General features: G+C 36.2%; 1 protein-coding gene across 12 annotated transcripts in view; it reads left to right on the top strand.

The window, feature by feature from the left end:
• Positions 1–25,971, top strand: part of LOC143149017 (EGFR adapter protein) — a 286,593-nt gene that overhangs the window by 142,652 nt on the left and 117,970 nt on the right. For 5 of the 12 annotated variants that reach the window (XM_076315981.1, XM_076315980.1, XM_076315986.1 and 2 more), the window contains one exon: positions 22,101–22,188. The exons of the other annotated variants lie outside the window; for them this stretch is intronic. In XM_076315981.1, the coding sequence (XP_076172096.1) occupies positions 22,101–22,188 (88 nt within the window). The remainder of the gene's footprint in view (positions 1–22,100; positions 22,189–25,971) is intronic. 12 annotated transcript variants of the gene reach the window in all.

The raw sequence follows: 25,971 nt of genomic DNA, 5'->3' as shown, positions 1-25,971 counted from the left end.
GCGAAATTAATATCGCGGTTTTGTCCGGCCGCAAATCGCCGCGTACGTGACGCACAAAATAGAAGAGGCAATTAAATCCCGGCCCCGCAAATGTTTGCGGGGAGGGGAAGGAGGTGTTGTCCAGATAACCTGCGGTCCTGCAGTCCACGCCTGCGTGTTACAGCGTTCAGTATTTACGGGAGTGAAATAGATAACCTTCGTAAACCTCCATGGGCTCGTACGAAATTAGTTTCCTCTTGCCCCCCTTCACACTGTTCGGCCATTAAATGAAAGAAATATACACACTGACAAAAAGTTAAGCAACAAAGGAATTACCCTTTGATGATCGGTACAATTATTGTCACCGTGACGACTGAAGGAAAATTTTAGAAGCAGAAGGATAAAGCATTCTTAATTTTTATGGTAATGTACATATGTAAGATACATTATTTATCGTACGGTGTAGATTAAGGCTGGTCGTACAATAGAGCAAGAAGTGCATTCTACGTGCAAAAATAAATCGAAAATGTTGAATAAAATGTATTCGTATGATACTTGCTTTTGCGAGAGAATTAAATTCGATCATTTGACGGGCGTGCAGAGGATTGAGTAGAACATGATGAACGTGTCTGTTTCTTACTTGCTATTTCTACTGGTCTTGGTTTCGTGTGTATTGGCGGTCTTAGAACGACAGTCGTCATAAAATTATACAGGGATAATTTTAAACGAAAAATACGAGGAGATTGTTATTCCATTTCAGCGTAGGTTTCGTCTGAGAATCGCAAATTCAAAAACTGATAAAATGGCGACACTTTAAAGGAATACAACAATGTTTGCATTTTCTCTAGTATTGCGAAAAATTGTTTAACCTATTCATTTAATTCTAATAAAAATGAGAACTGGACGTTTGTAACTAGCCAAACATTAAAACCAAGCAATTGAGATTGCCAGCTTGAAAGATGGAAATTGGAAAGAAACGTATTAAAAATTTTGATTAAGATAAGATTTTGTATCGTTCTATTCAAAGGCTCGTGTATTCGTCAATCCCGAGAACTTTGACTTACTATTTAAAAGGTAGACTTTTACAAGCCCGATCTTTACGATGATGCAAAGAAGGGAAAATCGATTTTTTCAGTCGAGACACGAGGGAAACCGCCCTTGCACTACGTCGCGACGCGTCGCTTCTATTAATCCGCTATGAAGGCTAATTTCGTTTCTGAAAGATACGCTGTTATGAAAACAATTTTCCACCTTTGTACGGGTACCGACAAAATACGGTAGGTAAGAGCGAGTGTAATGACTAACCTCCGAAAGGTTTATTTCGCTTAATAAGGTGAAATCGTGAAGACAGCTTGGTTGGAGGGGGTCGAAGTCAGAGCTCCTCCAGGACGTCTCGTGGCTCGTAGGGGGTGAAAACAATGAAGGCAGCGAAATTCCGTGGCGTGTACTTTGCACGCTATTAGCGTGTAAATACTTACGAGAGCTTGAAAATGCAGAGCAGTTGTTTTCGAGAAAGCTCGCGGAAGTCCTCTGAAAGTATATAAGAGACCTTCGAGAAGGGAAGCTTTAAGCGTCAACGTCACTGCACGAATCGCTTCGAAATATGCTTCAGATCGAACCTTCGTTTCCTCCTTGCTTGTTCACCTTAGATTCACGCGTCCACATATTTGATTAAAAACTCAATTTTCATTATATTTGGAAGACTACAAAGTATGTTACAAATTCTACAATTTGTTCGATGCACTGACAATTGAATTAAATTCTAAGGACATCATTTATGTAGTGTACGAGACTCCTTCGTTAGTGTGAAAGTTCGAATTTCTATGCATCTTACCGGACTAATTATAATTTACACCTTTACGGCAGAGAAATCACCAGAAGTGTAATTAGAAGTTTGTGAACTGAAAATTTCTTCCTGCCTTCCGATAATAATTATAGTATCGTGGACTCGCGAAAGCGTCTAATTTTGTATCGAAAAGATCGAGTAAAAGAACTTTTCCTTTTTGTAGAGCTAGTTTGCAATACCGTGTAGCAAGTTACTTTTTTCCTAATTTGAAGGTTGCTCCTGTCGGTTAAACGTTTTCATACTATTCGAAATTGTTAAAGCAATCGACGTTACCGTTTTGCGTAGGTATTTTCTGCCAAACAGCATAGAAAGCAGCAGTGTAGTTGTTCAAACGGGAAAATTAGGAATTGAAGTACGCTTTCCTGTATGTGTGTTCCACTTCTGACTCCTCTTCCATAGTACCCTCTTCTTTGGGCGTCCCAATTTTTCGTCGAAAGTTGAAGCTTTTCGAGAGTTTAAATCACATAATATCGGAAAACTCCAACTGAACTAGATACTCGGTCGGTTCGTTTGTACGATTGAACGCAAAGGAAATAAATTGTTAGTACATACGTTGCAGCATCATTAAACAGGAACCGTCTTTACCAATAACCAACTTTTACGACGCGCTGGTTGCATACAAATATAGTTATCAACGTAAAAGTGTTTTTAAATTATTTACTTCGTTCAATTACGTACCAATATAGTCACTGACACGCAAGTGTTCTTGAATTATTTATTCTACCTGTAGTCAGAATTTTTCAGTAATGTACGTACATATTTCTTATTTTTTGTGTTTTATTTTAAACATCTTCGCCATCGTGTACATCGTCCTTAAATTTTCACGAATACAATGCCTTTTGAAAACTATAATCAGTTACCAGTAATATAAATTACTAATATATTAACTAATAATTTGTATTTATTATAGTTGTAGATTGTTTCGTGATAAGTATTTAAAAGTCACTCGAGACAACATCAACTTTACATTACGTACGTCGTGAAAGTATAATTACATTTATTCGATTCAATTCGGTCCTTACTATTATACTTATTATTTCGCGAGAATAAAGTTCTCAAGATACACTTCAACGTACGGAAAGTAGCATTAACGTCGTACGAATTACAGCAATAATAAGTCGTCTTGGAAGAATATAAGCTCTCGAAATAGGCATGTTAAAAGCGCAGGGAGATCCAAAAATAATTTTGTTCCAGAAGGGGAGTAAAGAAAAATTCATAAAAGCCCCCTCTGCATCCGGAAAATGCTCGAAAGGGCCGAAGAGGTCTTAAACGGCGGTAATGCCGGAAAAGGAGAAAGAAAAAGGAAAGGACTGCCCAATTCAGTAACGATGTAATAATAACACGTTATTCTAATACGTTTCGAAGTACTTTTGTGCGATCTCCTTACCGACGAAGATTCTTTGCGGCGAGAGATGCACAGGGTGTCCTTGTTTATCAAACAAGAAGAGCATGACGTAGGAAAATCGTGTACAAGTTACGACGATAATTAGGCGGAAGGTAACAAAGAAGGGAACAAGTCGGGCAGAGATCAGAGGAGCGTAAGAAGCTTGGGAGAATGCCAAAATGGCGTGTACTTTACTCGAGAAAGCTTCTGAAAGGCGCCTGAAAATATAGAAGGTTCCACCGAGGAGCGAGGCTAAGAACACTATTGTGGAAGTCGCTCGTCGACATGTGTACTCGCGCCTTTACGTAGTCTGAATCAACCCCCCTCCCTTTCCCTCGCCGTTCCTGCCCTTTCTTAAAAAAAATCCTTTTCGCTGAAGAATATCCGGTAGACTCTCGAGAAGTGCTGCCTCCGTGTAAAGTTGCCTCGTTAAACCACCCCAGCTGCTTCAACGTACAATCCACGTATACCGGAATTTTTGGTAGGACAGTTTGCACTCGCGATCAGCAACTTAGCGATTGTGAGAAGAGCTTCTCGAACGGAATGTTCAGCTATTCAGTAATCCAGTTTCCATTATCTCGGATAGAAAAATATTCTATATAATATGGTATGTGATGAGTAAATGAGAAATTAAACGAGGAAGGGCTTTCAAGAACTTTTTTATCGATGAAACGGTTGTACCTTTAAAATTTTTAAATGGAATTCTAGAAGGGCATACATACGTTCAGCAGGTTGAATGATTCGTTCTGGGTATGGAATATCAAATCAAAGTAACGAAACAAATTTACAGGGACGAATGTTTCGCTATACTCTTCGAAAAGATGTGGTTTGCTTAACTTCTTTTTGTCGAATTTAATTCTCTTTAATATTTATTAAAGCAATCATTTTTAGAAGCAACGAACACATATCAGGAAAAAACGAAAACTGAAAGGGGAGGGGTAACCATTATTATTCATAGATCGAATTTGCATAGCAATTGAATCAGGACTTGAAACGAGAATATAAAACTTGAGTATAAAATTTCATTGAAATCTATCTATCCGTTTCAACGAACATACGCACGTACAATTGAATTTTTTCTCTTTATCGTTTTTACTTAATCGTGTCTCCCGTTCTTAACAGACCTAATTTGTATTTCAACCCTTAAATCCCCCCGAAGGAAGTCTCAAATGGAATAGAATATCGCGCGAGTAAATAAAAGTTGCTTCGCCTAACTCTCGACCAACTAATTCTTTTCATTATTTGCATCGATTTACAAAGACCAGAACATTCGTAATTTCGGATATTTTTTAAAATATTCAGCTATCGCGCATGGTGTATCTCGCTTCGTATAAAAAAAAAAAATAAAAAAAAATGAAAAGAGCATGTTTTTCATGGGAGCCAATATGACGCAAAAACCGTTGTGACTCTCCGAACGAAAAATATTTATCGCTTCGCGAACCGTGGAAACGTTCGTCGAAACGAATAGCAGCGTATTCCTGAAACCAGAGCAGTTTTCAAAGTTTAATCATTTTCGGAGGGAAAGGAGGGGCTTCAATCGGACAAATTTATCGACGTAACAGGATAGGGGTTGGAACGGAGTAGCCGACAGGTCAGCGTGGTTTGCTGAATTCTTCATCGAGCCCTAAACAACTCGCGATACTGTTTCGTCCGTACCGATGAATAAATTTCGCGTGCGAATGGCTCAAACATGTTCGGTAACGTACAGGCGTTTGTGCGGGGTGGACTGCGAACTGTCGACGAGGGTGCCACTAGAAAAGGGACGCGGATGGTTACCACGCCTCTTCCGCGTATTCGCAACCACGTCTGGCGGTTTCCTTAAACAAACCGAAAGTGTGCTGGATGCTCTTTGTGCGTAGCACGAGCTTGCCTGGATTTTGTCCAATCCGAAATGCTAATCGGTCGGATTGCAATTCTTCTCACCTTTCCATATTAAAACATTCGTTAATTATTTTGTTCAAAATCGACAAAAATTTTAATTGATATATTGACTTGATACGTAAATCTACCGAGTGTATTGTTATTATATCATTGGAAAATTTAATTGTGAGTATTTTATTTTATTCGTTAATCATTTTAATTGTTGCTCTCGTGTTACAATGTTCAAAGTAGTTTCAAAACTATACGTACACGTGTGTGCCAGTATTCTTGAAGAAGTTAATTGATGATGTTGCTCGATGTTGTAATAAATTTTGTTGGTTGTTTTAATCGATTGGAGCATTTCATTGTGGAAATACTATTGCTACTATTGCTATTAGTACTATGTCATGTTTATTCCCCTTAGACTCAGAGTTTTGTTTGCAAGGTAATTTGACTCAGGGGTTGTTTGCATTTTGATGAAAAAAATGATCTAAAATTAAACAAAATTTTCCCCGCATTTCTACATTCATTTACAACTCCCACAATATCGATGATTCTTGGAGTTGTGGCGCCATTTCGAAGAAATTTCACGATTTAACATTTTCTGGACATTACCAAAAGTTTCGAATTTAATGAGTAAATGATGGGAATGAGGAAAGAAAATCATGAGAAGTAAAAAACATTTATAATACTCTAAATGTGTATTACTTATTGGCGTAAATATACATTGTGCATATGTTAATAACAAATGCTTGGTAAAAATAATATGCAATAATTGCTGACGATATTTTGCTTTCTAAAGATTTATAGCTGTGTGAAGGGCTGAATAGGTCCTTGAACCCTGAACTTGTCACTGAATGATGACTGACGACTTGCAGTCACGTGGATATTGGATATTAAATGACATTGTTTAAAAAGTTATTTACGAATAAATAGAAATAAGTTGATAAATATACATTCATACAATTTACAGGTTGAATTTTAAATATTTACAAGATTTATATTCTAATGTGATAAACATCGATAAATAGAATACACATAAACAAAAGCTTTATGGGGTTTACAAAAATGCTTTTACGTACTTGTTTGTTTTTTTACCATTTTTCGACGTTGGAGAATTTTTAACGTGATCGATACAGCTTGTCATTTCCTATGAAAAGGGATATTCCTATTTTTTGTTTATGTATCCTCTACGTATCCACCTATGGACTACTATATCAAATACCCTTCTCAAAAGCATGTCAATTTTGTTTGAAATATTTCCACGTATCAATCACAATTTAGGAGACAATATTTGACGGAAGTGATTTAAATAGGACACCTTATATATTTATTAATTTAATGTGTAAGTTAGATATTTAACAATATTGTTACTTGACAATACTGTTAATTCATATTATCGTTAATTCATAAACTTGCTACTCGACGTTAATGTTAATTAAGAATCTTATCACTCGAGAATATTGTTAATAGAAGATCTTGTTAATTAACAGTACTGATCCTTCAGAGACGAGAAACGAACTGTCAAGTACTTTCTTTTCGAATATCTGTTTCTGGAAACGTGTTTCGTAACATGAAACCTAAGAAGTGAGTAGTGACGGACAAAGAACTACGAAACGCTAAAATTTGGTATTTATCTCGCATGGTTTGTATAATTAGTAAAGCATTGCACTCAGCAACGCAGAAATAATGTATATAACGTGCAAAACTCGCAGGACAACTTGGCGAAGCGACAAGTTTTAATTTGTCGTAGACGCGTCTGTTTGTTCACAGGTGTCTTGAGTAACGGAAGTACGAAGTTTAAACTTATTTCCCTCTCGAGCAGCTACAAAACTTTCCTCTGACCGTCTCTGATACGAAACTTCCTAGGTGGCCGCTCAAGTCACAGTATCCCTTAATAATTCGTTGGCATTCATTTTTAATTGATTCCTTCGGTCTCCTCGAATTCTGCTTATCAGCCTCCTTCTTAGCGAGTGACCAGAAGTTCCTTAACTTCCATCTCGAAGATTATTACAGGGATCCTCTTACGACTTTGTAATTGCCGCTAAGAATTGCTCGTTCGTTTAATTAAATCACGTGTCCGGTTTGATAAGGCGACAATTACAAAAAAGATCAATCAACGCCTCGCATCGAGCAATTAAGAAATATTTCAATAACTTCAGAATTAACGGTTTCTTTCGTGTAGAATTTGAAAATTTATTAGGTTCAAATTTGTAGTAGAATTTGAAAACTAGTCGAGTTCAAATTTGTAGTTGTTGTAAATTATTCACTTCTACATTTACGTACCAGTGAAATAATTATTTGCACATTTACATCATTTTCATAAGGGTATATTATAAATTATAAATTCCATTTTATTATATAACGATAAGTATTGCATTGTGTTAATAATAAGTTGTTGTTAATAATAAGTATTTCTAATACTGATAAAACTGATAATTAGAACAACTTATTCTTAGTATTGCATGCAATACATTAATCCCAAAAAGATCAATTTTTTTCCATCTATATTGACTAAGCATTTCTATTTAGTTTACCGAACACAGTATGCTTTCTAAATTTTGAACTCATGTTTTTTATTATCCTTTATTTTCTATCGATGTCAGTAACATATCCGTCAAAATAAATATAAACAAATATTTGTGATACCATGCCATTCGTTACATCAAAATTACAGACAAATATTGCTATGAAATTAATCACAGTGGTCTGCAATATTTCAAATTGAAACGAATAATACAGTGGAAACTTCAATTGAAAAAGGAATTGCGAAAGTAGAGTTACCATATGATACGAACAACCCTTTAATGGCTGGTTAAGTAAAACTTTCCTATGTTATCGATTACTCTAACCATGACACGCAGCGCGAACAAATGAACTCACATATCAGCTTTCAATCTTTTCTACGTACATGACAGATCGTTCCACTTCAATTACACTCGTTTAAAACGATCGTTAATTAAAAGTTCGTCCCTATTGACAACCATTGAATCGTTTGCGAATACGAAGAATTATTCTGTACTTCGGTGAAAGTGACTGCAATGTTTAACGAAATTGTAACGGTGACTGAAAATGACACTATCTTTTGTGTACATTTATCGTTGATCTTCAGAAAACGCGTAATCGAAAGGATATTTATCTACCTGATATTTTATCAGATCATTTGAAAAATAACTACTGATTTTGTAACTTTGTACTCACAAGATTGGTACATAGCAAGTAATTTCAATTTATCTCATATCACTATGTGAAATAAAAATTGTGCTTGATTACGTTCACTGATTTCTTTGGTAATAATTACTTATAAAAAAGTGCCTGTTATATTATGTAATTACCGTGGAACGAAATATTTGTCTACACATGTTGTATATGTATATATATACGGTACGAGCGCGAGGAGATTACGACCAGAGTTATGACGTGGTCTACTCGTTCAGGGACAATCTGGTCAAGCGCGAACGGGATATGTATATATTTGTTCCGTACGCGTCTGAGAAGGCGACCCCTGAACGAGTAACAACCGTCATAATTTCAGATGTAATCTCCTTGCGCACGTACCGTATATCCGGTATCACGGATTCTTACCAATTAAGGAAATAATGACCGAGTTCACGCTACCCCTTCTCGAAACACGTTTCGGTTTCGAGTGCCAATAAGTCGCGATTGGTACAGTTCGAAATGCGTTATCATTTCCAAAATGAAACTAAAAATTAAACCGATTTTCGTCTATTGTATTAAAAAAAAGTGAATTCAAAATAAAATTAGTTCACTTTTCCAAAAATCTCGCGAATAAAGTTGCTAAGAGTGTATTTTTCATTATCTTATTAATTTTTTTATTGATACGTATTATGCTTTGTCGAAAACAAAGGTAATTTTCAATAATACCGTTACTTTTCTCTGATCGTTAATCGTGCGGGTAAATTCTGACGGATTGGAAACGATAATGTTCGTTGATTGTTTTACAATAACCCAATGTACTTTGAACGTAACCTATGGCAGGACTAGGTACACACATTACTGCCAATAAAGCAGATTTGGGCGAGGAAACGTAGTTGGAGTCGAGTAAGTACCTACAACGTGCAAGAAGGATCTCCGATGCTCCTGGGGACGTCCAGAGGAAGATACGTGAAACGAAGTCAGGGCGGAATAAACGAGGAGAAATGGAAAGGACGGAGATGGGGCGATGGACATCGCCCACTTACTCAAACCAATGCATACGTTACACTGCGACGAGGAGGCGACTCGCTCTCGATTGTGGATTCAATTTCAGAAGCGTCCAGCCAGTTAGCCCATCCTCCTCCGTTCGAAGATTGCGAGGCTACGGGTCGCTGAATATGAAATATGCTCCGCTGATTATCCATGGATACTCTACCCCAGCCGTGTCGTCGAACAGGGTAGTTTTTAGAAAAGATAGCCCGAGACGATTACCATGAACGAGATTTTTTTCAAGGAAGTCCAGTGTACGCGATATCTGTGGCTGAACTTGAAAACGTTTTTTAAAATTGTTCAGCACGCGGGTTTGAATTGTACAAAGACTAAAATAGGCTTGAGGACGGTTCAAACGTTTAATTTTCCGAGGACTGTCACACTTTCTGTTGTTACTCTTATGATACCGAAGAATTTGCTCCCGTTTATATTATAAAACTATTATAGATTGAGAAATGATATTGCCGATAAAATCTTGCTTTTGTGCTCTTGTTCCTTCTTCGGTAAGATATATATTTTCAATGTCTATGTTTTTATATTTTCAATGTTTGAGTTTTATATTAATAATGCGACCAAGAATATTAATCTTTTTACAACAACTATTATTCACGATTTTCTACAGCATGCAGTTGAAATTAAAATCCTATTAACAACGTTTGTTCATGTCTCATCGTGTCTATCGTTTAAAGGAGCCAAAATTAATTTGGGTTACGGATGGTTAACAATTTTATAACATTCGAAACATTCAAGATTCTCGAGATTTAATAAGTTTTCAAGATATTTAATCGTATCAGTCTTGTGAACAGTTTTGAGACTCCTTGAGTTTCGCTCTTCGACTTGAAATGTTTTGAAGTAATTAGCTCCGAGTTAGATACGTTTCACCTTCGTCGTGTTTATATATAGGAATCCGATACCTTCTACTTTTGTATTTCTCCGATATTTAGAAATACGAGACGGACGAAACATACACGTAAGAAAATATATGTGTAGATTTACAAACTTGAGATTAAAATAACACTCGAATTAACATTTCTCTGGACAAATGCCTCGATATATTTTAGGAAAGAATAAAATCTGCAAAGAATAATTAGGAAATACAAAATTCCGTTACGAAAGAAATTTTATCTTATATTCGCTTTTCGTACCTCAAATCATGCGGACGATATACACCACCACATACATTTCATGGGGCAACCTATATAGCTTATTACACTATAATAGTACCTCGGACTCGCATTACTGGAAAAAATATTGCACTACGTTGGGGACGTAATTATGTTGGTTTAAAGTTTAGAAGTAAAATAGGACAAATTATATTCGGCTATTATACCACTGGGTCAGTAGTATAGCTTTTATACGCGTATGGCGCGATTTCGTGCAGAGTCGTATACAAACTGTAGAGCGAGTGTAGAAATGAAGCTGGAATGCAGTGAATTCATCTACGTTGTAATATTATTTACGCAGCATAAATGCACGGTGGGTCTGTTTTACTAATATTTTACCGTACACCGTAATTAAATTTACAATAAACTTCCTGTGTTTTCAGAGACTTTATTTTCAGAGATTGGAGTTTACGTTTTTATTGTACCTTTTAGTGCACTATTTTGTTTCGTACTTGATCACTAAAAACTCCCTGTGTAAATTCGTGCTCTAGTTACGTTTAACGAACAAAATACCACGTTTAAATATTTTCCATGAAATAAATTTTCATCCTTACATCATTGTGTCGGTTCAATGGTGCAAACGATGAATGAATTTTTCTCAATGCCATTTTTGTATTTTTAAGACCATCGTTATTGTTATGTATAATTACGATACATTTATATCAAATATAATTTATACTTTACTATACGAATAATATCTATCAATTTAAATTATTGTAGATAATCATAGAAATAATACAAGTGTGAATATCACTCGAATATGTAGAAAATCTTATCGATTTTTATAGCAATAAATAGTCTAGCGTTGTTTCTAAAGGATGAGGATTATCTTTGTGATATAGTGTTGCAGTTTTAGGAAAGCTTCCAGAAATTCGTCGAATCAAAAATGACCCATTCTTAGATCGGTGGACTATAAACGTGTCGATATAGATATTTTTCACGGTAAGTCGTAAAGATATTATTCTCGTTTCGATCGACATTCTCGTTTAAGACCACAACTAAACTTCTACCGTTAGCGAATGGATACCGGAAGAAATGTAAACTTTAATTTCTGACGTGAACGTAAACAGGAGTCATATTTTCCCGACGTCTGTACTACCAAGAATTTTCGAAAGGCTTCGGGTAGCATGCATGCGTGCGTCCTTTCATGGAACACCATTTGCTCAGGTTCTCTCTGTAGATTTACCTCTGGTTTTCTCGTTCTCCATCGTTCGCTTTTACGATCGGCTAAACTCCCATAGAGAAAGCCGATGTTCCCGTCGATGAGTCTAATGCAAGGTCTGAAACTTTCTGATAACACTGCGCGAATTTCGTGGCGGTTGGAACAAATTTTGATGTCGTTGGTTCAAATTACAAACATGCTACGGGTGTTTCCATTTACATTCGTCTTCTCTTACATGCGAATACATACGGACTTAATACAAATTTTTTGTGTCTTTCGACCAATAATTTAACGAAACGTGTACAAACGACTCTAGCCTCAACGTGGAATAAAAACTTTTTCGTGTAATGAAACAGATTAGAATCCTCTGTATTCTAAATATTTTTGGGCTCGGTGTATAAGTGAAAATTGTGATTTGATTTTTTGTATCGTAAATATTTTTTGCAAATATACATGTCATTAACGAGTCCATCGATACTGAGTAAAATAGACCGATCTGATGAAAAAAATGTCTACGAGTGAAAAGATTCAATCGATGGAGGACAAAAGATATTGATGCCTCGTAACTCTTCCAACGCTTGTGTTACCTTGGCCCATTCTCCATTCTGTCGCTTATTGCGTAGACTTGTTAGGGCTTAGTTAATCGTAATAATTAAAAGGAAGGTGCAGGTAACGGTCTAAGACAGAGTGACGTGGATAGCTTCGGGCGTGCTCCACGTTTCATTATGCAAAATTTTACTTACGGCAAGAGACTACGTTGACAAGAATGGCCGACGCCGGAGTTGAGCGAAGACAAACTATTAACTCTCGTAGTTAAGAGAGCCGATTATTAAGCAAACACAAAATATTACTCGCGAGTAGAGCATCGTGCGATTAAGAATAAGAAAATTTAAATATTACCGCGAGCAGAAACACTACAAGGGAGTATAATGAAAACAATTGCTCGTTTTAAAATTATATTGTAATTTAGGAGAATATGCGCATAAATTTCTACCGAAAGATTTTTAATAAGGAACGCTTAAAGAATTTAAATAAAAAACATTGGTAACTCTGAACGTATACAAACAAGCTTGTGATAATTATAAATAAACTTAAGTAAGTTATTTTTAACAATCACCGCATTGCACTATTTTCACAATTACCTCTGAACACAAAAAGAAAATGTAAAAATACAGATATACTAAATTTCACGAAAGATGCAAGTTACATTAATTTCTTTTTTAATTTAAATTAGTGTGCCTTAAATTTTACTTAGATTAACATTACCACTTCGCATAGTTTCTAGATTACGCGTTGCATAACATGATATTTTATACGAAGTTGTATGGTTTCAAAGACAGTATAAATTACAACTATATTCGCGGTCTTTTTAATAACAAACTTCTCCATCATATCCCATTGTTGCACTACGCTCACTTCGGTAAATTAATATCGACGAAACCCTTTATATATAACATTTTAACTGAGTTTTAAAAATGTAGCGACTCTTATCTCAAAGCTAGCTGCTAAAACTTTTCAAACCAATAATACATATAGGAATTAAGAGAAGTAGAACGGAAGATAGTACACAACAAACTTTCAAGCAACTCCACTCGGATTGATACGATCAGGAAGTGTCAGCAATGCAACGAAGTTACTAAACATAATTCGATTCGAAGTGAAATTGAATCGCCGTAGTATCAAAGTTGATTCACTTTCCACGTGTATTATCTTTTTTTCTGGTATTGAGAGTAACGAGAGAAACGAGTCTCGGAGATACGAAGTGATCACGATTCTCCGGTCGTTACGCCAGAATGTCAGACGTTCTTCATTCAAGACGAAGGGGACGTGGAGGAAATGGAAAAAATTTGTGCAGTGAATAGTACGTCTGTAGTCTACCAATGAGGGTCGAATGGATGAACGAACAAGAAACTTGCCTGAATTTCGGGTCCGGGCGATTCTGCATCGTTTTGCGGTCGCTACGAAGCGTGTAATCCTTACCAGTTAACCTACAAACATTCAACTTAATTATGCAAATTGTATACAAATCAAATACGATGTGAATAATTACCGTAAATATTTGCTAACTCGGTGGAATAAATTTTAAGGGGTTAGAACGCTACGAAGGCCGAAAAACGGTAAGGTTGTGATTTGCTCGTGGGGAAAATATATGCCAGAATTAAATTATTGTTTGTTATTATTATTACAGAGAAAGCATTGTAAAATTTTATTCTCATCAAAAGATAGTTGTTGCTAGAGACATGTTGCTATGAACAAACTTAGTTAATGGATCAATTATTAAGCGCTATCAACTTGAAAATTTCAACTAGAGAATGTCAAAACTAGTCACAACTATAATCGTATTACGAATAAAATAAAAATTGGCATTTTAATCATTTTCTTGAATATTTACGACCTTTGTTTTACTCGTGATACAATTATAGTTACGGTCAGTATTGATATTCTCTAATTGAAGATTTTAAATCGATAGAAAACACTTAATATTTAATCTTTGGCTAATTAAACGTCTAGGACAATTTCGTTCGAAATATAAAATGTTGACATTATCCTAATTAAAATTATGTTTATAATCTATCTTGCGTGCAACTCTAGTCTAATCTGTATTGCTTGAAGGTTAAACGTGTTATATCACGTCAGAAATATTTTCCAAACGACATATTGTTCTAGTCGCGTACGATCTGTCACCCTTTCGGTGAAAAGTCTTTTCTGTCTTTTATAAGTTGCTGTACATATGTTCCATTGTACTCCATTTGCATATTTTGACACATTTCAAGTGCACGAACACGCGCAGTCCAGTTACGAACTCGACAATTGTACAAACGTGCAAACGATTGCCTCCTCGAGCTTGCAAATTCGCTGTAGCATTGTGCAGCACAATACAGCATAGCGAATACTTAACGCGCACGTGCCTGCATAGAATAAAAGAGCACCTTAATGCAAAGATTTCTCGAGATAGTCGAAGGCGTAATTTAATGCACTCGAAGTGGTTTCAAGGAGGCAAAAGTCCTTCTTCCTCGAGGGACGACAATAATTAAGGGACCTCCTTATAATAAGAATGCTTTATAATAAGGGACAGCAGTATCCCCCGATTTTTCCCTCCCTCTCTCTCTCTCTCTCTCTCACCCAGCCTCTGGCTCCAGCGTGTTTCAGACTCTTCTTCGCGATGCAGTCTTACTACGAGTTCCACGGAATAGCGGAAAACGACCATTCGCTAATGATTTCCACAAATTGTTGTAGAACGGGCTTAATTACATTTCGCAACAACCTGGCCCGTCCATGGATCTTCCATTATCTCGGCCAGGGATTCTTACTTAACTCTCCTAATTGGTCGTTAATTTTTGTTCGCCTCTGTGTAGAACGAATGGAGTCACAACCGCTGGAAGGAACTCGGTATATTTATAATGTATCTAGGGCGCTTTGTTCCTCGTATGATGTCCTCGAATGAACGATCGCGGAACGGGATTTCCAAGGGACACTTTCGAAGAGGTTCAAACCCTTTGAAAAGCGCACGCCGCAGACGGCCGTGGAATATTCCGTATCGTTTTCATAAAACGCTCGGCTTGAAGTTTCGCGACTTCATTGTCTACCGGAGCTCTCATTCGTCCCGAAGAGTTGCGCGTTTTACGGCCACGGAAATGGCGACCGCATAATTGTCCCAGCATCTTTCGCTGGAACAACCAACACCGAAACGGAATAAGAAACGTGGAAGTTTCTCATTCAACGAACTCCGCGACCGTTCCCGCTGAACATAAATTTCAGTGGAACACCTTTGGCTCGATACAGGGTACGCGGGGTTCTCGCAATATAATCCATTCTATTGTTCTCGCGCTAACCCCCTTGAATATAGAATCGTCGGGCCTTTTCGTTCTAACGAGAATATAGGTGAACTCCGTGATTTATAATGCGAAATTTTCAGCACCCGTGGTGCTCGCGCCTCTTCTCGGGGTTTTGTCGAGTGAAACATATCAGCGCGTTATTAAATTCTTGCCTAATATGCTGAAATAATGACTTCTCGGTGCACAGTAACTATCCAAAATGTTGGCAGGGTGCTCCCCCGCCCGGTACGGGCAATTCAGGTGAAATTTACGCGCGATCGAACCTGTCGTATCGTCAACGTCTCCAGGACCACGATGCAAACTATGCGTTAACTGGATCGGTCATTTGAAGCTGCGGTGAAGGGAGAAGTGTCTTGCCGCCGACACTTGTAAAATTATAAAATCTGGAGACGTGAAATTAATGAGAATCTTTAAAGGGCTGTGAATCTTTGTCACCGTGAAAGGAAAAGTTATGAAAATTTATTCGAGAGAAACTCGATGACTGATTTGATTTTATTGTTTTTGTTTCAGGAAGGGGATGCGTTGTAGATTATTTTTAAATATTTTCGAAATTCCATAGAAGCACATACAGTCAATAAATTGATTTTCTTGCATACGCGTGGTGTGAACATTGCTGCATTCAAATTCCCACACCGGTCGGATGTGAAAATGAATGGAATTTCATTAAATTTTATCGTGTTGACTATGACCTGTCCGGGATGAATTTAAAAATTTCGAACGACTAACAAAATTGCGCGATTTTAAAGGAAAAAATCAATACTTTACTAACGAATCAACACTTCAAAACAGGTAAAAAGTAATCTCATCGACTATGTGCGTACCCAATTTCGTGAAAAACTATTCAAAATTGACAGAGCTGTCGCGCAGAAGATCTCGAAAATTAGAATTAAATAAGCAAATAGAAAAAGAATCGATTCTTTTTTAATTCGTGAAGATATTTACATGTCGCTAAAGTGGATCCCATGCTTTAAACAACAGTCTATAGATTCACAGTATGATAGTGGTAGATCGGTATAAGGTCTTACCTTGTGTGTAGGGTATATGTCTAAAGCGACTATTAGTGGATAATGTTTAAAAATTGCTCATGATGTTTCGAACCTGAGTTTTTCTATTCAATATAGACGTTGATTTTCCTTGATTAGTGGACGAGTTGACATCTCTGAGAAAAGAGCTGAATGTAATCAATACAGGATTAGATGTTTGGAATTCTGTGATGATTGTAGAAAGGGATCGCAGAGAGAAAAGTAAACGTAGAAAAGGTTGCCCGATAAGGTTGATTGGAGGATTTCGGGTGATAGGAATCGGCTGAGTGTTTCGTAACAGTACGTTTTATGTCCCATACTGGTCCTGACCGTTGAAATTCTAATCTGATGTTCCTATAGTCCACGTAGCTATCATTATCTGTTTTCGATGAATACTCTTTTTTTTTTGCAAAGTCACGGTTACTTTACTAAAATTATCGACGCAACAGTGTGTGTGAGTCTGATTTTGTGCCATAATTATGCACATATGGCATTGCACGAATGTTAGACAGATGTTAATAATATAGATCACTACTACAATGTGAAATAATTACGCTACTATACAGAATGAATCATGTAATCTGTTACAAGTATCTCAGAATGACAATGTGACAAAACTTTATGGTTCGTAGTAAGAAAGGATACATGATCTGTAACATAATTTTTTTTGGAAAGTAACTATTGCAGACCGTATTTAGTATAATAGTTTTTTTATGTAGAATTTAATGCTTTATCCGAATTTGTAAAGAAATATTAAGCACTCGGTATGACTCTCTGGAAACCATGAAACTGTTATTTGAAATATTTTTCGTACAGCAAATAATTCACGAATTATTTGACATTGTCATGTTACGAGACTCACCCTGTATAAGCAAGAATATGAATAATGAACTCGATCAAAGTCAGCATTGAATAAAATTTGTGAGAAGTTTAAAAGTTTACCGTAAAAGTATGCCTAGACTTCTTGTGTCGAGAGCTGAAGAAGACAGTGATGAATGAAAAATAATCGATTTTTTATATATGCTTCAAGTTCGGACAGTATTTTTTCAAACTTCTACCCCTTGTAACATCGCATTATTGACACCCAGTTTCTGACATACTTTCCTCATCAACAAAACCGTGTATATATAGCACAAATTTAAAATTTTAACAGCAAGAAGTTTAAAACACGAGAGGAGACGTCATAATGCGTTTGACGTACTGGATCGAATTTCGTTAATGGAGCACGCTAAAGTTACTAAAGGCGTGAGTCATTGTGGGCGTAACACAAATGGTTCTGCTGTCAGCAGGGAGTCTAATACAAATATCCGGAAGATAACAGCAAAAGCAATTTCACCACTCCTCGGACTAACATCCACCATACCTGTCATCGTATCAAAACGTTCAATATATTTAACAGCGCAATTATATAATATTTCTTTAAAATGGTTCACTCAATATTCTCGGGTCGCTCGGTAATTGAAAAATATATTTGTTGTATTATTCGTATTATATCGCGCCACAAATTTGTTTAATTTCCTGAAATATTCGAGTCACATGGGCTAGATAATGAAATACATCAAAATGAATCATAATTGAAAGCGCCAAATGTCAGCTTCTATTCACTTCACGATCACGGCTTCAAGCAATTTTAAGTATTAAAGTTTAAACTCTTTTCGCAAAGAAGCGAAAGAATTATTTAGGACCTAACCGCATTAATTTTAAAACAATTAATTCTCTTTGCCAAATACTGCTTGCATTTTGAATAAGAACAGATTACCATACTGTACAGTATGGTAAATAATATAACTCTAAGCAATATCTGTTTCCAACACTCGCAAAAGTTACTTTCTTAACTTTATTTTGTTGAAAAATTATAAAATTTTTTAAAATTTTCTCAAATTTCAAGCATTCGATAATTTTTCCACACGTTTGAGATCATGAAACCTTGACAATGAGGTCGTACTATAAATCGATACGATTGGAAGCATGTGTAACGACATATCGTATAACGTACAGTCCTCGCGATACACTTCGGGTAATCTAAGGCAAGCGGTACCAAGTAAATAATATTCCTATCCGGTAGACAGTATAAAGCAAATACATTCTGAGAATGAAAAGTGAGAACGAATTGTCGACTCTCAACCACCTAGAAACCCTCCGGAGGCTGTCGACGCATCAATCAGCTGATGACTGCTCCGTTACGCCCTATTACGCCGATAAATAGCCCCAACGTTTCAGCCAAAGTGCCAGTCGCTCGTTTCGGTCATGTCGAACGAATGCTTCGATAAATTTCTACATCAATCGCCGATGTTTCACTGCTTTTTGCTTTTGTGTGCTATGGCAAAAATTAAAAATAAAATATTTTTTGCAAGAAAATTCCTATCTATTCTAATAGTCACGAGTGAACGTTCACGACAGAAATCCAGTTTCCAACAAAACGAAGCTAACAAAATTCGAATAATCCACTTTTGCTTTCGTTCCAATCGTTACAAAAAGGTACAGTCTGTCTCGAGAAATTGTAGAAAAGTAACCATTCTAAAATAATGTACAGACTCCTTAAAGTTCAGAAAAAATTTACGTATCGTTTCTATACAATGACAATAATGATTTTTTCTACAAATTTTTCCTAAACTCGTGCAGGTTTCATTTTTCGTTCCGATTTCATTTTAATCTATCTAAATTCTCGCTTAAATTTAATTTCAATGAAACATAAACTTCGATAATCGTAATCACAGACGTAGAGAACATTACCCGTTAAATTATAATACGATCACTATGGCAAACGTTTTGCAAAGAAATTCATTCGATCGATAACAACGAGCCCCAAACTTCAAACGGAGTGTTATCTGTGAAGTATTCTCAATGTTCCCGAGTTTCGCGGGGAAAAAAGAGGAGAAACGAAACGAATAAAGTTAATGCGCTTGAAATCGCTAAAGACAACGTAACGTCGAACGTAAAATTTTCAAAGCTTACCCTCCATACGATATGGTCAACGATGCAGAAATCCATCTCTATTAGAAGTCGCTGGCTTATTCCCATGGCAACCTACCCTTGCTACCATAGTTGTAAGTCCATCTATTTTCCCTGAAAATCTGTAGGACGCGTAAACACGTGTAAGCGGTCGAACACATGAACGTACAATATTTCTGGTCTCGTAACGTTTAATACTTGTGGGCACGCAGCCGTGCAATATCGGATATGTCCATTAATCGGCTCTGGATCCTGGGGACGCACTGAAACTTTCGAAATACCGACCCTGTTCGACTATTCCGTCTATACTTCGTACATGTGCAAAATGTGTGTCCTTTAGGGGTTCGTGTTACAGGAACGTTTCTCAGAGAGAACAACGTTATTCAATCGGTAACAATTAATGGTAGGATCGATTTAATCATCATTCGAAAACCCTCAAGCTACCGTAGAATGTGTGCAGTGTTATCCTTTGAATATTAGTACTATACATTCAACGTGTAAACAAATATTCTCAGATTTGTAATTTCAAAGATATTTCAAAATACGTATTAAATATACATTAAGCAGATATTCATTGTTTTCGAAAGATCGAATTCTTTTCATGTTTTCTATAGACGTATAGTGTCCAAAATATATGTGTTAGGTATTGTACTGAAATTTAAGATATGAATAAAATCACAGCCCCTTTGAAGAACATACACACACAGTTCCTCCAGCCGTTTGTAGATTAATTCTTTTTAACAATTATAGCGTTAGGGTATAAATAACATTGTATGTTTTTATGTATGTATTTTGAGTTCCTGATCCTGAATCGAGGATCCTTATATTGCCCTGATATTGATCATTAGATCGAGTACTAAGATTTTATAAATATTGTTGCACAGTCGTGTATAAAATGCTTTAAACGCGTTTCTCTCAAAACTGTAGTTTAGAAAATGGTTCTTGTTCCCTGGTTCTCTTCTATTTGCCAATTATAATCAACAGTCCGTGTTTTCCAACACCTCGGAAGACATAACGAGCGGAAGAGTAACAATCAGGCAATCGTGACTGCATCAAAATAATTTCTTCGTCGTTGTGACCGGCCTTCTTCCTTCAAACCGTTCGCATAATAATTATTCGCGAGTGCACGATAATTGATTTCATTTAAAAGCTCGTACAGCCGAACAAAACGTCGGGGATATATATATATACTTATATGTACACGGTACCTGGCGCTCATGCATCTCGAAACAAAATTAAATTCCACTGTACCTCTGTCACTTGTCTATTTCCGTGGCACAGTGAATAACTAAAATTCGATGCGACTGGGACAGAGAACGAGTAACAATTATATCGTGGTCAGGGTGGAAAATTATTTTCTCGTAGGGACCGCTTCTGCCATCTTCCTTCCTTCCTTCCTGTTCCTATTTCTTTTCTCTCTCTCTCTCTCTCTCTCTTCCGTCTCGGGAGAAATTACCACATTGTTCTGAGAAATAATTCCACGATAAAAGTGGAAACCGAGTCGCAGAAACGGTATTCCTCTACGTTAAGTAGGTTAATGCGTACATCGTCTTGATGGGTAATTGCTTCCGTCGATGCGCCTATTTACCAGAAATGGAAAGAGCCTACGCGCAGAAGCGAATAGCAGAATATTAAAGATTCGCGTAAAGGTACGAATTGTCTTATTACGGTTTGGGAACCATTTTCGATCGCGATGATCAAATTATTTCAAAATAAATGGTAACGACAACCAAACGGCGTTGAAATCAATTTCTAAAGGTACAACCGTTAAGATTTGTTCGAAAGAATCGTGCGTAGTACCGAGGGCGCGGTATCAATGTCAAAATGAGTACCTATGCGAGTTCTGCTGAGTTTCATATACGTAGATATACTGGGGGAATGGAGAGGGTTGGGAAACCGGAGGTGACCGAAATCGAAGTATACGAGGAGCAGAATCGGTTTAATTTCCGTCCAGCGTTTCCGATATCTAGCCAGTTCTGTCAGACGTCAGTACATTTCATAATAGTGGATTAAAACCAGTCCCGCGCAGACCTTCGACGAGCTTTTCGTCATTCGTCCTCTCTGTTACAACGTTTTGCTTTTATTTCGAGCTGCATGCGCCACACAGTCCTGTTGCATTTTTCAGAGACGTTTTTTTTCCCTTTACGCTTGTTGAACATGCTCGTGTATGATTTAATACCATGTATGGTTTAAGCAATTCAATTTCCTTTATCCTGTAAATGTATCGTACAGTATCTTTAAACCGATTCTATTTTACAAACTGCGATATCTTTCTTTGATCCGGATCAGTCTGAAGCTTTTATCATTTTTCTTGCAAAAACGTTACATTGTCATACTGTAACGGATACATCTGATACATTCGAAACATAATTTCGTATAAATCTGTGGAAAATGGCTTAATTACGACGTAGTCGCCCTTTACTATCTTTACTTAAATTTTGTTATTTTAAAATATGTAAGGATTTGCATTTCGATCGATTCAAAACTGTTAACGATCGTTTTATATCTTCGTAATCTTAGACATGTAGAAACTTATTGTGTGATCATTTTTATGAAAATTTCCCAAATACAATAATGTTTCCGTTGACAAACAAATGGACTTGCACCACTTTAAAAGAACAGCTAAATTATTGTTATATGTTAGATAAAGAATAATTTATCATAATACAATAGTATTTCGATTATTGCAGAAAAATGAGGCTGCAAATTCTTGCAATGATCGAGCTTGATGTAATAATCGGAGAAACCAATCCAATGAGAAAGAACTGCATTTACACAGTATGTATATACTACATATAGGTCATTACTACTAGTCATTTACCCCTTCAAATCACTCGTTGCTAAATGACCACCCATTCCACTTGTCAATACATTGCAATGGACGAAGCTCTCGTGCAACAATTGAGGTGCTGCTGCATTAACAAACTCGTGGTATCTTTGAATCCTACTAGCAGTATGCAGATAATGATTAACTTCGTTAAATTAAAGTACACTTAACAGTGCTTTCTTTTAAGCACAATATAAAATAAGTTGTTTAACAAGTATTAAACAAATATCAAACTGCTTAATACAATATCGATTGAATAATAAATTTTTACGAAAAATGCTTGAAAAAATGTTGCATTTTAATCAAATCGACCTTTAATTAAAGATATATCTATGTTGTGAACTACGTAATGTTTAAGCAGAAGGTTTAAAAAAAAAATAAAATGTATTCACATACTACACATAGTAGTGCACAACAATAAATTTCTGCACGACGGATTTATACGTTTCACAGAATATCACCGAGCACGTAAAGATGTTTGTGTGCGTTATCGTACAGGATGTTCCAAAATCCCCGCGTATTCTGCCGAAGCAAGGAATTTTGAACATATTCTGTCAACTATTGTTAATTCTAGATACTAACAAAATAAATTTACACACATATATTAATACAAAGTACAAGTATTTTTAACGTGTTAAAATTATTTTTATAATCTTTGATAATTCATTTTTAGACCCCCAATTCATAGTAGATTTGCAAGAACACATTTTTTAATAGAATATCGCACGAAAGGAATAAAATTCAGCGAAATTGCGGAAAAATTTTGAATAAAATTTCATACATCTGGTTCATTTTTATAGACAACGCAGGTCTTAACTGTGTTCGATATGCTCTTCTTATTCAATACTTATATATCGTACAAAAATATAAACATGTCACTAATAAATATCTCTAGAATTCACCCCTATTTCACCAAAATACGTAAATACTTTTACGATACCCTGTAGAATACGAAGCTTAAACATCGTTCAACGACACATGCATTAAAACGAGCACAGGCGTTTTAAGAAAAAGAATCGACCCAACCTGTGCTTGTAATATAGACGAGAGACGTTCAGCTTTACTGCACTTTCTTGGATATCGTTGCGCGATAAAATATTTATACACCTTCCAAGATGGAAAAGCAATTACCTTCGCTAAAGAATCTCTTTTCATCTGGTGTAGTTGCATCGTATAATAAACGAAATGTCTCCTCCTTTTACTTCAACGTCACAGTTATGTATTTCAATTGAAACGTAACTACGTTGTGAATAAAATTTAATATTTGCACTTATTAATAATAATAATGATTTATTATATTCGTGTTACAAATACATACATCGCACTCTGTTAACATTTTCCAAGTTGAAGATTTACTAGATTCTCTACAAAGTTATCCACCGAGTCAATTTTGAGTTTCAAAGGTCTTTTAAAGCGCTTCTAGCCATTAGTTGATCAGTAAATTACCGATTGGCTATTCAATCGTTTTCGGGATTTCAAATCCAGCTTTCAAAGCAACTGTAGGTGTACTCGACTTTGACTATGCCGCCATAAAAGACTAACTTTCAAAACCCGATTTATAAATTGTATATTTTGAATATTAATTTCATTGAACACACTTTTAGAGATCCGTGAAATGTTCTCAATAAATGTTTGAGAAACCTCGAGGGACGTAAAGTGTAGGTATTTTTGATAATGTGCATAACAAGTAAATTTTCAAATTTTGTATACGCAAGATCCGTACAAATCGTGTGAGCATTCAAAAAATGATTTGCATTAACATATGTTAATTGTAATTATATCTCGATTCATATTGCATCACGAGAACCGTATACGTACCGTTGAAATGGTTTCTGTTTTTACGTTAAGGATTCACGAAATCGTATTAATTCATTGCAGATTCGTTGATCAATCGTCTGAATTATGCTTTCACGTAAAAGTGCGATTTTACCGCGAGTGAAAAATACATGGCAAATTATAACGCTGCTCGTACGACTCGCCTTTAGAAAGCTGTTAATGGTTCTAAAAAAAAGATGACGAATGCGAAAGGAACAGAAGAGTTCAAATCAAAATGCTCTTCTTCTCATCAAGCGTAGTATTCACCCTTCGTTTTTCATGCTCGGAGGTCTCGAGTGCTCTCCTTTCTTCAGTCTCGCGATCATGAGGGGATGGTGCTTGATATGCACCCCATATGATATGTGGATCGTATTTGTAGAAACGATTCCCCGGCTGATAAATTCATAAATCCGTGAGCAGTCAATGTGGCAAGATAAGAAACGATCCTTCGCGATGCCATGTCAAGAGAAGCCCAGGCTGTGTCATCCTTGTTTCGGTGGATGTTTTGAGTCACATCATGAGTCATTGATAATCGCGACCGCCATAACCATTTCTTTTAGTGCCCATAACAGATTTGACAGGCGACTTTATCCAAGGAATAACTGTGCTTTGTTCCTATGGCTTAGGTGTCAACGAAAGAAAGTTCGATTTTATTCTGGAGTAAACAAAATCAAGGAATTTTGTTCACTTTGATTATATTTTACAATCGATGATAAATTAATTTATGACATAAACTACCTTACTACATTCGATTTGAATTCGAATGAATTTCAGTACGTGTGAAAAATATACCCAAAAGTGTATACGTATTATCTTCAGCACTTCGAAGATCAATAGTTCAGTTATCACTATATTACGAATAGACGTTACAAATGATTTATTACAAGTATTTCCTTGCGTAAAGTATAATCGTCTCTTGGAAAATTTCCTTCTCATCGCATTTTTAAAGACGTATATATCTATTAACTGATAAACTGAAATATTGTTTCGCTATTTTTGTCAATTACGATCAGTGTCCTTTAAAACGTATTATGATTTGATTGTATCGTTTGGTACACGATACAATTTTTTTCGAACCCTGCTGTTTCTGATTTGGTATTATCGCAAAACCTAATTTCTATACGCATCACGAACTCTAGAGTCTAGAGTCTAAGCTCTGCTGCAAAATGGAAAAGAACGAGCCTGCAGACGACAAACCAATTAATTTCCAATTCCGTCTCGTTCGAGAGACTAGCTCAGGTACGCTTCTATATCCTTCAATCTGAACATATGCAGACGTCTGTATAGAAATCTCTAAACACTAATGAAGTAAACGAAGTTCGATATTTCAAGATAGTCCAAAAGAGAGAAACAAGAAATAGAGTTTGCTTGCGGTAATATTTTTAAAGAAAATAAGAGAATATTCGCATGCTAATAAAATGGAACGAGAACGATCTTGCAGTAGTTCTCTTTAATTGGCACTAACGTGATAGTATTTTTAACAAATACTAAAATACAAAATATTTTACATAAAAAACTTTTTTATTTCTTCATTTAATTTCACATCGGTTTAGACGCCATTAACAATCTGGACTAAAAGATTTCTTTTACGAAAAAGATCTTGGTCCCCAATTACTACATGAATAATTCATAGTACGTACGACTGTAGACTTTAAAGTAGGAAGTTAAAAACAAGTACGTGCGTAATTTTATTGTCGGTAAAGTGATCAATTCGATAAATACACCGGCTACAACACCAAGGAGGCTGAGTCTTCGACGACAAATTAGGCGGATATGTTACAAGGTAAGGAAAAATTCAATTGAAAATATCAGATGAGTAATGACAATGCTTCTGGTAAATCGAGTGAGAGTCAATTCGTGTGAAGCTGAGTGAGCGGGAACAGAGACAAGGGACGCATCCAAGAATGAGGTAAAGAAAA

Source organism: Ptiloglossa arizonensis, chromosome 7, assembly GCF_051014685.1.
Source record: "Ptiloglossa arizonensis isolate GNS036 chromosome 7, iyPtiAriz1_principal, whole genome shotgun sequence".
In the NCBI taxonomy this organism is placed as follows: Eukaryota; Metazoa; Arthropoda; class Insecta; order Hymenoptera; family Colletidae; genus Ptiloglossa; species Ptiloglossa arizonensis.
The sequence above is the reverse complement of the archived record's forward strand: the minus strand, read 5'-3'. Positions and strand labels throughout refer to the sequence as shown.